The sequence below is a fragment of the Neoarius graeffei genome, chromosome 13 (assembly GCF_027579695.1).
Source record: "Neoarius graeffei isolate fNeoGra1 chromosome 13, fNeoGra1.pri, whole genome shotgun sequence".
NCBI lineage: Eukaryota > Metazoa > Chordata > Actinopteri > Siluriformes > Ariidae > Neoarius > Neoarius graeffei.
The window spans coordinates 2,693,283-2,709,007 of record NC_083581.1 but is presented as its reverse complement, the minus strand read 5'-3'; the positions used below and the strand labels follow the sequence as shown (position 1 = coordinate 2,709,007).

At 44.2% G+C, this 15,725-nt stretch overlaps 1 protein-coding gene across 4 annotated transcripts in view; it reads left to right on the top strand.

Moving 5' to 3' along the window:
* LOC132896364 (nuclear receptor coactivator 3-like) overlaps positions 1–15,725 on the top strand; it is a 156,897-nt gene that overhangs the window by 115,513 nt on the left and 25,659 nt on the right. For all 4 annotated transcript variants that reach the window (XM_060937139.1, XM_060937137.1, XM_060937138.1 and 1 more), the window contains 6 exons: positions 4,709–4,809; positions 4,918–5,092; positions 9,125–9,301; positions 9,425–9,511; positions 15,058–15,198; positions 15,565–15,712. In XM_060937139.1, the coding sequence (XP_060793122.1) occupies positions 4,709–4,809; positions 4,918–5,092; positions 9,125–9,301; positions 9,425–9,511; positions 15,058–15,198; positions 15,565–15,712 (829 nt within the window). The remainder of the gene's footprint in view (positions 1–4,708; positions 4,810–4,917; positions 5,093–9,124; positions 9,302–9,424; positions 9,512–15,057; positions 15,199–15,564; positions 15,713–15,725) is intronic.

The following is a 15,725-nucleotide window of genomic DNA, read 5'->3' as shown; positions in this document are numbered from 1 at the left end:
ATTATGATGATGATAATAATAATGGCAGTCATGATAACATCTCTGAGTAGAGCAGCTTTTCCATCACAAAAGTACAGCACAGTATTTAATATTCTCCTTGTTTTTATTATTTTATAAAAACGAGTTCGTCTCTAAGCTCCGCCCAGCATGCTTCTGAGAAACCCCGCCTTCTTTCACAGGCAACACAGGATCTGTTTGTTTGTTTTGGGGTTTTTTTTCCCCTCCTCTTTGTCTGTTTCTCTGGTCTCGTCCTCCCGTCTCCTTCCTCTCCATCCTGAGCTCTGCGCTCACTCCTCCAGGGATCTCATCAGGTGAAATGATTCCGCTCGCTGCTTTCAAACCCGTCTCACCTCCTGAATACAGACTCGCCAGGCGACGTGTCAACCTGCTCTGCTGTCTCACCTACTCTCGCCTCGCCTCTCCTTACTCAGTCTCACACACACACACACACACACACACACACACATCAGAGCAGACTGCACCGCCCCCTACTGGACGGACATACAGAGGCATGCGCGCACACACATCCATGCACATGCTTTTATTCCTCTTAACAACCTGCTGGAAGATTTCACAGAAGAATAATGGATTTCTACAGCGACCCTGAAAATGGCCAGAATGAGCACTTTTCAGTGGTGATGGTTTTTAATATTTTATTTTTGTTGTTCTCTGGTTGTTGAGGGATTGTTTAAACCGTATCGACACCCTGCCACGTCCTAGGGCCTGACTGATATCCAGATCATCACTAATACTGATTTTAAGGAGCTGATAGTTCTGATAAACAAAAACATCAGTTTCTCTCAGAGATGATCAGACCCGAGTTTTAAATACATAAACGCTGTTTTGTTAATATGAATGTCCTGATATTTCTTAATTTTTAGAATTTTGTATTGCTTTAAAAAAAAATGACTGAAACTGAACAAAAAATTTCTACCACGAGTTTCACTGCTATTCTTTATATTTGTTATGTGTTTGTTGATAAATGTCAATGGTCCATAAATTACTAAAAACAAAGACGATGTTTACATTTAGTCACACTTACAAAGCTGCATGGGGGGCGGCACGGTGGTGTAGTGGTTAGCGCTGTCGCCTCACAGCAAGAAGGTCCTGGGTTCGAGCCCCGTGGCCGGCGAGGGCCTTTCTGTGCGGAGTTTGCATGTTCTCCCCGTGTCCGCGTGGGTTTCCTCCGGGTGCTCCGGTTTCCCCCACAGTCCAAAGACATGCAGGTTAGGTTAACTGGTGACTCTAAATTGAGCGTAGGTGTGAATGTGAGTGTGAATGGTTGTCTGTGTCTATGTGTCAGCCCTGTGATGACCTGGCGACTTGTCCAGGGTGAACCCCGCCTTTCGCCCGTAGTCAGCTGGGATAGGATCCAGCTCGCCTGTGACCCTGTAGAAGGATAAAGCGGCTACAGATGATGAGATGAGATGAGACAAATCTGCATGAAAGGGAGCGAGCTCACACTGAGCAGAAAACGACAAAATGACAACTACATGGTGACGGAGCGCCTCCTAAACACTAAAGCTTCATGCATTAGAAACGATCACACATTTTCCAACTGAAGAACAACAGGTTGGAAATTTACAAATTCCAGGCTTGTAGTACTCGAGTCCGACTCGTGCCCTAATTTTAAAGACTCGTGACTTGACTTGGACTTGAGCGCTGATGACTCGGACTCGTGCATTAACTGCATTCGGACTTCTAAGTTGGAGACGAAGACTCTGATTTTTTCTTTATTTTTTGTAACATGCCATAATAATTTGTCATAAGATATCTATATTAATTTTTATACTAATTTCGTGCAAGAGAAGCACATTCACCTGTTCATACGTCATGTTCAGGAACAAATTAACGTTAACGGCGCTAAAATGCCTGGAGAGACGCCGCTAGGATTGTCCGCTTTGCTTATACAGACTTCTCGTGCAGTGGGAAAAAATGCACTGCGATGTGTTCCATATGTAGAAGAACTATCGAGGAGACGACGGGGATGACCTCGAACTTCAATCGTCATTTGGTAAGACCACACCCAGAGAAGGAAGTGACATGCTGTGTTCATTGCTCTGTTGATAGTGGGCGGGGCTTGCTGAGCGATGAACTAGCTAGTGTTAACCCTCTCTCATGTTGTTTGCCCTGTTGATAGTGGGCGGGGCTTGCTGAGCGATGAACAAGCTTTTTATCTGTAGCCTGTTAACTAAAATGGGGCAGTGGAGCAGGAACGTTAGTCCGACACAGTAGCAGAGACGCTTTCACGTAAAGGCAGCAACAGACACCGTCACATGGTGCGGGTGGAGTCTTGTTCTCAGACTCTACTCGGAAATTTTCTTTAAAGCAGATACGCCGAGCCTTTATTTTTAAATACATTTCTGAGTGGAGAGTATCTCCATCCTTGACTCTTGTATGCTGCATAAATGGGAATAAAAAATTTATATTTGAGAGTTAAAATCGACCGCAAAGTTGTGATTGGAGCCGCCCCACTGAGCCAGCCAGCCCTGAGCGCGTGATGTCACTGCAGGAACCGGTTTTAAGGCCGAGGCCTTTTACAGCTATAGACCAAAGTCATATAAATAAAAATTTCTGGTGAAAGTAAGAAATGCCGTTACCGACTCGCTCAACTAAGACTGATTTGACTTCACTGATTGTGGGTTGACTCTCATTAAAACAGGATGGGTGTTATAACTTATGCAACGTACATTTACATGCATGCATTTTCACTGATAAAACGTAAAAGGCTCATTAAATAATCAGATGAACTGAGACAATCACATTCTGAAGCAAATTAAATAATCTTATACCACTAACTTAAACACACAATACAGGTTACATGGATTAATCTAAATGCAGGGAAACAACGTGGTGTTTTTGTTGTTTTGTATCCAAATGCGAGTCGGCGCTTACCCGTCTGCGTTCTCGCTTCTTGAAGGCCGATCTTGTGGCCGATTGTTTTTGAAACAATCTGACTTTCAGTTGTTCGTTCAGTTCTCCGTTCATTCGCTTCTTCCACGTAAGGGCGAGATGGCAGCGATATCCAGTTTAGAAATCAGACGGCTGCTCCACTCTTTCACTTTTCTTCATACTGTGCATTCCGCCATTACTGCTCGGCTCAGGCAATTACTAAAACCCGGGATGGAACGGGACGTCACCGGTTTTAGCAACAACCGCAGGGAGGTCACTGCCCGAGCGATATGTTCCGTCCCGGGTTTTAGCAACAACCCTCGGCTCACTCCGGGAGGACTGGTGCAACTGAACTCACTTTCCTTTTAAAATAATAAATAAATAAAATACTTTTTCCTTTTCTTGTAGTTTTCTTTTTCTTTAATTGTTGGTACTGCACCCTCTTTCAATCCGGGCTTATAGCCAACGCTCCTCAACAGATCAGAGGTCTCGTACGAGTCTTCAGTAAAAATGTGCAGAGCAGAGGAGAGACCACTTTGTAGGCGCCCAATGTGTCCGTGAACTTCTCACAAAACGCGTCCAAATCTTTGCAGTTTGAACATTCTTGGGCCATGAATGCAACATAAATCCACCTTCTGTCGTGTTGCTGCACCGGCCAGCAACACATCTCCGTGGCATGGTGATAAATTAGCTCAAAATGGAGGATCGGAGTTGCAGTCAGCTCTGTGTTTTAGTCTAGCGGAAATGGCGATGAGACCGATAGACTTCCTGCTGTGACGTCAAGGTCATTCACTCAGACCGCTACCGATATAAATCAATTTAATCATAAAAATGACTATATTAGATTTATTGTTAGCACTTAAAACTATTCCTGTGCCATTCTTGAGGTCTGAAGGCATTTAAAAATTGTAGTGAAAGTGAAGCCATGGCTCTGCGTATATGCTTTAGGCTGCTGGGCCATAGAAGGTTCACGCTGCACGCTGCATGCTGCACGCGTGTAAAGAAAAGTGGACAAACGTAGCATGACTTGCTCTGGGCCATAGAACGGCGTTCACGTTGCACGCTGCACACTTCACGCGTGAAGCGTGAAATGAACATGCACACTTTTTTCTAGGCGTGAAGACGGAAATTCCAGTCAATGCATGCGGTCACCGCCGCGCCAGCCAATCAGAACGGGTCTAGGGAGATAACGCTATGCTTTCAGGGGAAAACTTCAGAAAAAATATAATTGAATGGTATAATTGAAAAATAGTTCTTCATCGGGATTGTCAAGCAGATTATAGAATGTTCAGTGAAATTCACCACGGGTTTCTCTCAGAAGGAAGTGTTCTCGGCTCCAAATTCTGTTCCTTTTTCTCTTCCTCTGTCTCAGTAAAAGCAGAATGAGGCAATCGTCGTCATCCGAAGAGTCCATATTGTTGGTTACTCGGTCAAAGTAGAACAGACGCAACACGTGAACATCCAAGCATGAAGTTTAATGGCCCAGGGTCCGGTTCTTCACGTGAACGTGTAGCGTGCAGCGTGAACCTTCTATGGCCCAGCTGCCTTAATGACTCGGACTTGAACACTGGGGACTCGAGACTGGACTCAGCCTCGAGGTTTAGTGACTCGACTACAACACCGCCAAATTCTTTTATATTCTTGTGGTTTATGTCACTAATGGACTAAAATCAATGTACAAACGTTACAATATTAAGACATTTTTGCTGTTCGATATTTGACCAGGTATCTTTTGAAATTTCCTCCGATATCCACAGACTCTAGTTTCAGTTGTTTTCTGTAGCCTGGTTTTATTTGTTTGTGTTTATTGGAACAGGGAAAGCCTCATCAAGCGATGACGACGTCCAGAAAGCTGATGTGTCCTCCACAGGTCAGGGGGTCATTGATAAGGACCACCTCGGACCTCTGTTACTCCAGGTGAGAGAGACAGACACACACACACACACACACACACACACGCGTAACCCTGTAGTGTACTCTGAGGGATGCCTGAACGGTCAGACTCCATTTCCCATTGTTCCTTAGGCGCTGGACGGCTTCCTGTTTGTGGTGAACAGAGAGGGGAGCATCGTGTTCGTGTCTGATAACGTCACTCAGTACCTGCAGTACACGCAGGAGGAGCTGATTAACACCAGCGTCTACAACATCCTGCACGATGACGACCGAGACGACTTCCACAAGAACCTGCCCAGGAATAACGGTTAGATACATGGAGACACACTCATTAATACACATGCATACGAATACAACGTGTGGATACTTTCTGTCCTTCCCTCTGTACATCCCTCTCTCTTTCCCTCTTTTGGGTCATGCTTCTCTCGGTCCTTCTCTCATCTGTACCTTCATCCTGTGTTCTGTCTGTCCACCCTTCTGTCTGTCCCTCCTCCTGACTGAGGGACAGACAGAATGACGGCGAGAAGACGATATCCCTCCATCTACTCCTGTTTCTGTTTCTCTGTCCCACCTTCTGTCTGTACTGCTCGATGTCCTGGTGTCCGTCCCTCGGACTTTTTCTGTTTTTCTTTCAACACATATTAAAGATGGATTTGTTTCTGTTAGCGGTTACTCAGGGTTCCCGCGGGGTCTAAAAAAGTCTAAAATTCAGAAAGTTAAATTTTAGGCCTTAAAATGTCTAAAAAACACACATATTTTCATCCCAGGTCTAAAATTTAATTTATCCAAGTCTAAAATTCTTACATCCGCTCAGTCCGTTCCTAGAAGTGCCTGCAAAACATTAATAAAAAATGTGCCGGTTGCGTTGTTGTCTGCCTGCTAAAAAACTTCAATCGCCGATGATCGCGGCAAGTATGCAACGGTCCAGTTTGTCCACTACGCCTACCGTAGTTCTACCTTCTAAGTTCCCGCCGAGTTTATGCAGTCTGTGGCAGTCAGAGGAGGTTAGCGGTTGTGTTGGCGGTGCGATGAAGAGTGTGGATACTAGCGCGTCGAATAATAGTGAGTAAAGAGGTTCACATACTTTTGCCACTCACAGATATGTAATATTGGATCATTTTCCTCAATAAATAAATGACCAAGTATAATATTTTTGTCTCATTTGTTTAACTGGGTTGTCTTTATCTACTTTTCGGACTTATGTGAAAATCTGATGTTTTAGGTCATATTTATGCAGAAATATAGAAAATTCTAAAGGGTTCACAAACTTTCAAGCACCACTGTAAGTATGAAAAACGAGAATGTTGTGCGAGCAATAGGCTGAAGCACACTATCGCTAAAAGGAGCTGTGTTGGGCTGGAACGGTGGGTTAAATAGCCGCTCACATTAGCGCAGAGAGCTTTCACACTGTAGACCAAGGGTGCCCAATTTTGGGGCCTGCGGGCCAAGTTTGGCCCATGTTCCGGTTTTTTTGGCCCACCTCATTTTTCCCATCTGTGCCCGCCCGTCAGTGCCAGGTCTGCGCCAGCCGCTGGGAATTTCTGTCCCAACGGCTCCGAAGAGTTGCCTGCAGTTCACTTTCTGACCACAGTTTTATAAGGGGGGACAAGGGGGGCGCTGTTGAGTTGCTGGCTCTTCTGCCTGTCAGCAGGCTCATGACACAAGCGAGGTGCAGAGGTTACAGTGGAGCGCTGTGTTAGGCAGTGGCACACGGATAAAAGAAAATTCAAAAATAGTTGGCAAGATTATTTTTTTTCACGGAAATCGATTCCTCGGCAGTGTGCCTTATCTGTAGACAGAGTGGCAGTTTTGAAAGAATACAACATCCGTAGACATTATGAAACAAAACATTTACCTCAGTTTGCGAAATACAGTGGTGAAATAAGAAAGCAGAAGGCTAGCGAACTGTTAGCCAGGCTCAGTGCCCAACAACGCACGTTACTGCAGCCGTCATCTGCTCAAGAAAATGCAACTAAGGCCAGCTATAAGATCAGCGCAGTGATAGCGGAATCTGGGAGAACTTTGTCATGTGGAGAGTTTGTTAAAAGTTGCCTGACTGTGGCTGCAGAGACTGTGTCCCCGAGCCAGACACGGGCCTTTTCGCAAATTAGTTTATCATGGAACACAGTTACCTGCCGCATCGAGGACATGGCTGAGGATCTCAGAGAACAGATCGTTGGTAAAGCATCCAGATTTACGGCCTTTTCTATTGCTTGCAATGAGAGCACCGACATACGTGACTATGCACAATCGATGGCGTTTTTGCGCGGAGTCAGTGAGGATTTTGAAGTGACACAGGAGCTGGCTGGCCTTGAGACACTTTCAGGTACAACACGAGGGAAATGTTGTGTTGTGTTCTATATTGCTCAGTTCACGTTGTCCAATTCCATACCTAATACTCAATCTAATTTCACATTCCGTCTAAAGTAAATTCTCTCTGGTTTCATAAGTTGGGCAATCCAGCTGGTTTCAAATGGCTTAAAAGGCGCAGTGTTACAAGGGCATGTGTTATTGCTCAATTCACATTTTAGTTAATTTTTAAATAGAATTGTATATTTGGTTGTCCTGGACCTTATCCAACTGTTTTCAACTTGTTCAAGCTACCAAAGCACTTTTTGTAATATAGTCTGAAATGTTGCTTTCCTTTCAAATATGTTTCTACCTCTTAAAATAAGCCATGCGGATGTTCTGTCATCATCTGAAATTAATAAAGGTAGGCCTACTATAATGATCTTTAGCCTATATAAAAATGACACGTTTCAATAAGGTAACATAATGTGGACGTTGGTTTTTTTGGCCCGCGGCCCACCCACAGAATTAATTTTTGGCCCATTGTAGAGAAGAATTTGGGCACCCTTGCTGTAGACAATCTTGGTGTGCACATTACATGTCGTCAGCGTTACCATGACAACATGGAGCGCATGAGTCCAGTCAGCGTATTCAGCTTTCTAACAGTGCTCTTTTTTTTTTTTTAAATATATTATTCTCTCGGGCGGCACGGTGGTGTAGTGGTTAGCGCTGTTGCCTCACAGCAAGAAGGTCTGGGTTCGAGCCCCGTGGCCGGCGAGGGCCTTTCTGTGTGGAGTTTGCATGTTCTCCCCGTGTCCGCGTGGGTTTCCTCCGGGTGCTCCGGTTTCCCCCACAGTCCAAAGACATGCAGGTTAGGTTAACTGGTGACTCTAAATTGAGCGTAGGTGTGAATGTGAGTGTGAATGGTTGTCTGTGTCTATGTGTCAGCCCTGTGATGACCTGGCGACTTGTCCAGGGTGTACCCCGCCTTTCGCCCGTAGTCAGCTGGGATAGGCTCCAGCTTGCCTGCGACCCTGTAGAAGGATAAAGCGGCTAGAGATAATGAGATGAGATGAGATATTATTCTCTCCCCAATGGTGTGTCTTTCCTGGCTTTATTATTTAGTATTTATTAATTTTGCATTCATATTTTGCAATGATTTTACACCTCTGTCTCAAATGGCCCCTGTTTGCGCCGCTACTGCTTAAAAACCTGCTGTCTCCCTTGTATACCTCTCGCAAGGTATGACTTGATTTCATTGGTAAATCGCTGCCGCCTTGCGTGAGTTTGCTGTTTAACTGGAAGCAAGTGTGCTACGGGGCTACTACGTATGTTTTAACTATTAGTTTTAAAAGATGTGTATGCATTTTTACTGTTAATATGGTTGAAATGGTTGCTACAGCAAGTGGAGGTCTGCGATGCTGTGGTTTGCAGCATGGGGTTCACATGAGCAATCAAGAAAGTCATCATCTGACAACAGTGCATTATATAATAACGCTGTTTTATTACCAGAACACCACTAACCAAAAGTTTAAATGAGTTCTGTTGCAGTTGGGGGAAAAAACCAAACCCCTACAGACTGCATTTACTGCACAAATGCCCTTTATCACTCTATTGTCTTGTACTTTTGTTGCTATGTGACATAATGTACTAATGTTGTACTAATGTTGCCGTATGACATAAATAAGCACACAATCAGTTTGTATCCCTGATAGTCAGTTTACCAATACAAATTACTTTGTTTTGAGAATTGAACTCGATTGTCTTTTTTTGGGAAGGGCGGGGGTAGGGCAGGTTGTAATGCTTCGTGTTGGTCTAAAAAATTTTTCATAACGGTCTTAAAAAGTCTAAAAAAGGTCTAAAATGTAACTTACTGAATCCTGCAAGAACCCTGTTACTTTCATTTCACGAGAAAGAAATCGGCAAAGATGTCGCCTCAGTCTGTGTTTGAGGGAGTGAATTTACAGAAAGTTTTTTTTTGTGTAGTGTGAAGAAATTTTTTTTTAATCTGTTTCTAATCTGTCTCTCCTCCATCTCTGTGGTTCCTCAGTGAACAGCATGGCGTGGGGAGGAGAAGCTCCTCGACAGAAGAGCCACACCTTTAACTGCCGCATGCTGGTGAAGTTCAGCTCCGGTCCAGCCGAGGAGAACCCCGGAACCCCCCGCTATGAGACAATGCAGTGTTTCGCCCTCACACAGCCGAAAGCCATGATGGAGGAGGGAGAAGGTACGGGCTGTTTATAGCTGCTAGAACATGTGTGAGAACGGGTACTCACTTATTTCACTTCATTCGACAGCGTTAAATGGATAAGAAGTGTGACGTCGTTCTTTGATACTTTGGTTCTTTCAGACCTGCAGTCCTGTATGATCTGTGTGGCACGACGTGTGACTACGTTGGAGAGAACAGAGAGCTTCAACACCAGACACGATCCCTCGGGTCAGAACACCTCAGGAATATTTATATTTAAAGTCATAAAATTTATACATTTTTATGTTTTCTATTTTTCTTCACCTCCTGTAAGGCTGTCACACCCTGAACTGTTTGCATTTGATGTAGAAAATCTGAATAAATGGGATCTGGGTTAGATGGTACAGTATATATGAATCAATTGAGTCAAATAAGCTAAATGAATCAGTTGAGTCAAGTAAACCAGATGAATCGAATCGAGTTGGATTTCTGTACCATGGTGTGCATCAGAGATCAAACTGTAAAGAAGATCGAATACCTCTGACTGAAAGAAATTGCAGTACAGTTCATTGCCGCACTTGTTCACGCTGGAATATGCAAGAAATATCCAAAGACTTTTTCCCCTTTAATAAAAAAAAAGCATCAGGTAAGTCACTCGACATCACCTCTTTTTTTTTTTTTTTTTAAATATGAAGTGGGGTTTCTAGGGAAATATTTGAATATGTCTGGTATAAATGAATCAATTGATTCAATCAAAGAACCAGATGAATCAAGTGACTCCAGTAGGCTAGGACATTGATGTCTGTGATGGATTAATTACTTGAGTCAGATTAACTATTTAATTCAAATGAATTCCGTATAGGTTGCTATATGATACAATGTAGATGAATCAGTTGAATCAAATAAGTCAAATGAATCTAATTTGACAGGTGATAGATTTCTATATAATACAGTACAGATTAATTGAACATGATCAACTATGACACAAATGAATCCAAGGTGATTCAGGTTCGATTGCTATGTAGTACTAGTCTGGCTAACGCGACTGCAAAGCTCTATGAGCTATTGGTCTGGCCAAGATATTCAGCCCAACCGTTTCCTAGAGCCCGTGGTTGACCCGCCTCCCTGAAATGCCTCAGTTTGCTACTGGTCGAAGCCAGAAAAGGCTGTGACGAAGCTTAAACCAATCACATCACTCTTTCCTCTGATGTATATGACGCGACGGGGCTAACTGGTAGATTAAACTCTTACCGAAGCCGGTCGGGAGCAAGGCGAAAGCGTCCTTCCTTTCAATAAATACCTCCAGGGCTGCTCTTTGCTCCGTTTTCAATGAGAACTTCCCGTTGAATGCTTTCAATACAGCATCTACCGCTGTGTTAAAGGCTTGACGCTGCTCCATGTTCGTGATGTGAATGAAGCGCTTCCGGCATAGATTCTGTAAACAATCTATGGCTTCCGGTCGCAGTTCTACTACGTCAGTGCCTTGAACACGCCTCTACCCAGGGCCGTTGGAGATGCTCAAAGTTGATTGGTTCCCGATTTTTCGGGAGCTTGAAAGAGCTGTAGATAGCTTGCCTGGCCAGACTAAGCTCGCAACAGGCCCTCGTGTTGCGTCACGCTTAGGATGGGCGGGCCCAGGCTAATGTAGTACAGTATTGGTAAATCAAGTGAGTCCGAAGAACCAGACAAATCAAATGAATCCAGTGGGTTTCCGAGTAAATTTTGTCCTGCGCAGTACCTTAGCTGTTCCTAGGACTGCACTCTTCTGGACAGACCCCTCAGATGTTGTACCTGGAATCTGCTGGAGCCCCTTTCTCTCCCAGTTAGGGGGTCACAGCCCCTAATGCTCCTATCACCACTGGGGCCACTTTGGACTTTATTTTTCATATCTGTTCCAATTGTTCTTTCAGTCCCTGGTACTTCTTGATCTTCTCGTATTCCTTCTGCCTGATGTTACTGTCAGCTGGGATTACCACATTTATCACAACTCCACTCTTCTGCTCCTTGTTTACCAGCACCTGCTTGTCAGTCTGGAACCTGAAGTCCCACAGGATCTTAGCTCTATTGTTCTCAACCACTTTTGGTGGTATGTCCTATTGGAACTTGGGGACTTCTAGTCTGTACTCAGCACAAATGTTCCTGTACACTATCCCAGCCACTTGGTTATGCCTCTCAGGGTACACTGTCCCAGTTTGCATCTTACACCCTGCTACTATGTGCGGGACTGTCTTGGGGGCATCTTTGCACAGCCTGCACATTGAGTCCTGTCTACTGTGGTAAACACCTGCCTCTATGGACCTAGTGCTTAGGGACTGTTCTTGCCTTCTCAGAATCTGTCTTACCCTCTGGAGGTATTTGGTCGTGGCTGACCTCCTTGCCTCCTCATCATGGCACCCATTAGCCTGTAGGACACTCTGGTACTAATAGCTGTTCAGTATGTCTGCTATCCTGCCTTCTGGTAACTCCACCCCATCAGTCCTGATCACCTTCCCTCTCCTTGCCACCATGCGGCCACACTTATCCAGTCCGAATGACATCCTGATGTCCCTGCTGGAGATCCTGGTGAGGTGGGTCAGTGAGTCAATATCTCGTTCTCTCCTAGGGTACAGCTTGATGTCATCAATGTATAGGAGGTGGCTGATGGTCACTCTACTCCTGAATCTGTATCCATATCCACTCTTTGTGATGATCTGGCTGAGGGGGTTCAGGACTATGCAGAACAGCAGTGGAGACAGTGTATCACCTTGGTATATGCTGCACTTGATAGTGAATTGTGCAATGGCCTTGGAGTTGAACTCCAGTATCCATGTGTGGGGCATTGAGTTTAGTCTTAGAGTCTTGCTCTATCAACCAATAGCTGGTGTTTCCAGTGCCCTTCTGAGCTTTGCTCATGCATTGACTCGTGCCCACTCAGCTTAGCTGTTTCCATGTTGTGGCCAGTAGTTTAAAGGTGTTGTACCTTACTGGGATCTTTCATGACCAGGATTGTCTTGCCCTGTGTTAGCTAGGTGGGGTGGGTGCCTGTTGTTAGCAGCTCACTCATTTGTGCTGCCAGGCGATGAAGTGCTGTTCGCTTCTTCAACCAGTAGGTGTGGATTATGTCAGGTCCTGGTGCTGTCCAACCCTTCATGCCTGAGAATTGTTGGATGTTTGCCTTCGTGACTGCTCTTAGGTCTACCAGCCACTTGGCATTGGTGTTGTGTGATGCCTCTGCTTCTCGGGTGTATCTTTTCAGCTTGGTAGGCAGTATCCAGAGCCTCACTTATGGACATCTTTACTATCCAGGACCTGTCCCTCATGATGCCCTTCTGCACATCTGTTTGCTGACTAACATCCCTCTGGGATGCAGTTGTCATGGAAGCATGCCCCGTGCTCCTCAGTTGTGTTCCCATTCTGTTGGAACCTCTCAGTCTAACCCCTGAGAGGGCATGTAACCCCTCTCCTTGGGCTTACTGTTATAGTAGCATCCCATCAATTCTGTATTCTCAGTTCCTGTCCATGTATGTCTTGTTCCAGTAGCCCACTTGTCATTAGCATATCCCAGTCCCACAACATCTGATGCAGACTTTGTTACTCCGGTAGACATATATTTATGTAGGCTTGTGTAGCATTGCCGGTCTAAGCCTGGGGACCTTTACTTACTTGTCCTGACTGGGATTCTGACACTCCACCTGCTGTTCCAAAGGCAGCAACTCTGCCCATTACATCATCAAGCATATATGAATCAATTAAGTCAACTGAACCAAAGAGTTGGTGAGCGGGTCTGCCTCTTGACTGGGAGATCATGAGTTCTACTCGCAGTTGAGTCATGCCAAAGACCATCATAAAAATGGTACTCATTGTCATCTGGCAAGGCATGTTGTAATACAGATGCAGGTAGGGAATCAAACTCTCGCGGTTACCAGAGGACTAGTCCCCCACTGTAACTCTAGCTATGTAATAGGCGAGAGGCTGAGGGCTACTGCAATAGAGATTGGCACCACCCAATGTGCCTTGATGGCATGGGAAGGACTTTGATTGATTTGAAGTCAAATGAACAAAATGAATCCAGTGTGATTTGCAGTAGATTTCTATGTACAACCCCGATTCCAAAAAAGTTGGGACAAAGTACAAATCGTACATAAAAACGGAATGCAATAATTTAAAAATCTCAAAAACTGATATTGTATTCACAATAGAACATAGACAACATATCAAATGTCGAAAGTGAGACATTTTGAAATTTCATGCCAAATATTGGCTCATTTGAAATTTCATGACAGCAACACATCTCAAAAAAGTTGGGACAGGGGCAATAAGAGGCTGGAAAAGTTAAAGGTACAAAAAAGGAACAGCTGGAGGACCAAATTGCAACTCATTAGGTCAATTGGCAATAGGTCATTAACATGACTGGGTATAAAAAGAGCATCTTGGAGTGGCAGCGGCTCTCAGAAGTAAAGATGGGAAGAGGATCACCGATCCCCCTAATTCTGCGCCGACAAATAGTGGAGCAATATCAGAAAGTAGTTCGACAGTGTAAAATTGCAAAGAGTTTGAACATATCATCATCTACAATGCATAATATCATCAAAAGATTCAGAGAATCTGGAAGAATCTCTGTGCGTATGGGTCAAGGCCGGAAAACCATACTGGGTGCCCGTGATCTTCGGGCCCTTAGACGGCACTGCATCACATACAGGCATGCTTCTGTATTGGAAATCACAAAATGGGCTCAGGAATATTTCCAGAGAACATTATCTGTGAACACAATTCACCGTGCCATCCGCCGTTGCCAGCTAAAACTCTATAGTTCAAAGAAGAAGCCGTATCTAAACATGATCCAGAAGCGCAGACGTCTTCTCTGGGCCAAGGCTCATTTAAAATGGACTGTGGCAAAGTGGAAAACTGTTCTGTGGTCAGACGAATCAACATTTGAAGTTCTTTATGGAAATCAGGGACGCCGTGTCATTCGGACTAAAGAGGAGAAGGACGACCCGGGTTGTTATCAGCGCTCAGTTCAGAAGCCTGCATCTCTGATGGTATGGGGTTGCATTAGTGCGTGTGGCACGGGCAGCTTACACATCTGGAAAGACACCATCAGTGCTGAAAGGTATATCCAGGTTCTAGAGCAACATATGCTCCCATCCAGACGACGTCTCTTTCAGGGAAGACCTTGCATTTTCCAACGTGACAATGCCAAACCACATACTGCATCAATTACAGCATCATGGCTGCGTAGAAGAAGGGTCCGGGTACTGAACTGGCCAGCCTGCAGTCCAGATCTTTCACCCATAGAAAACATTTGGCGCATCATAAAACGGAAGATACGACAAAAAAGACCTAAGACAGTTGAGCAACTAGAATCCTACATTAGACAAGAATGGGTTAACATTCCTATCCCTAAACTTGAGCAACTTGTCTCCTCAGTCCCCAGATGTTTACAGACTGTTGTAAAGAGAAAAGGGGATGTCTCACAGTGGGAAACATGGCCTTGTCCCAACTTTTTTGAGATGTGTTGCTGTCATGAAATTTAAAATCACCTAATTTTTCTCTTTAAATGATACATTTTCTCAGTTTAAACATTTGATATGTCATCTATGTTCTATTCTGAATAAAATATGGAATTTTGAAACTTCCACATCATTGCATTCCGTTTTTATTTACAATTTGTTCTTTGTCCCAACTTTTTTGGAATCGGGGTTGTAATACGGTGTAGATTTACATTCATGATAGTAACTGGAAAGCAATTCCTTATACACCACCTAGCACTGACTGAGTGAAAGTATTTTATTTGTGTGTGTGTGTGGTTTAAACAGGCAAACTGATTCAGATAGACCAGAATTCCTTGCGTGCCACCATGCGTCCAGGTTGGGAGGACCTGCTGAGACGCTGTATACAGATGTTTTTACAGCACAGTGATGGACAACCTTGGTCAAATAAGCGTCATTACCATGAAGGTCAGTACAAACACACTGAAAGTTTAGGTATCTCAAAAAAAAAAAAAACAATGAAGGGATGTGGTTTCTTCATGTGTAAGGCTTCAGTTACAGAATAAAGACTTCTGTAGGTTTAGATGACAGCTTTACATGGACTCTAGTTACTGCAGAAAAGAAGAATTCTTTAAAAATGGCCTAAGGGATATTTCTGAAGGAATGCACACGATGATATCAGGTCTTGATTAATCTGAAATTACTTTTTATGGCACACACTGGGCGTGTTTCAAACTCAAAATTATAAGTTCTCTCTTTCATGTGAAACTTTATAAAACTTTGACAGTCTACGTATTTGCTTTCTTTTTTTTTCTCTCCTCTCTCTTTTCTCAGCCTTTCTCCATGGTCATGCAGAGACCCCTGTGTACAGATTTTCGTTATCGGATGGCACCCCAGTCACAGCGCAGACCAAAAGCAAACTCTATCGCAACCCAATGACCAACGAACCCCAAGGCTTCATATCTACTCATCTGTTACAGAGGTGACTCAGTTGT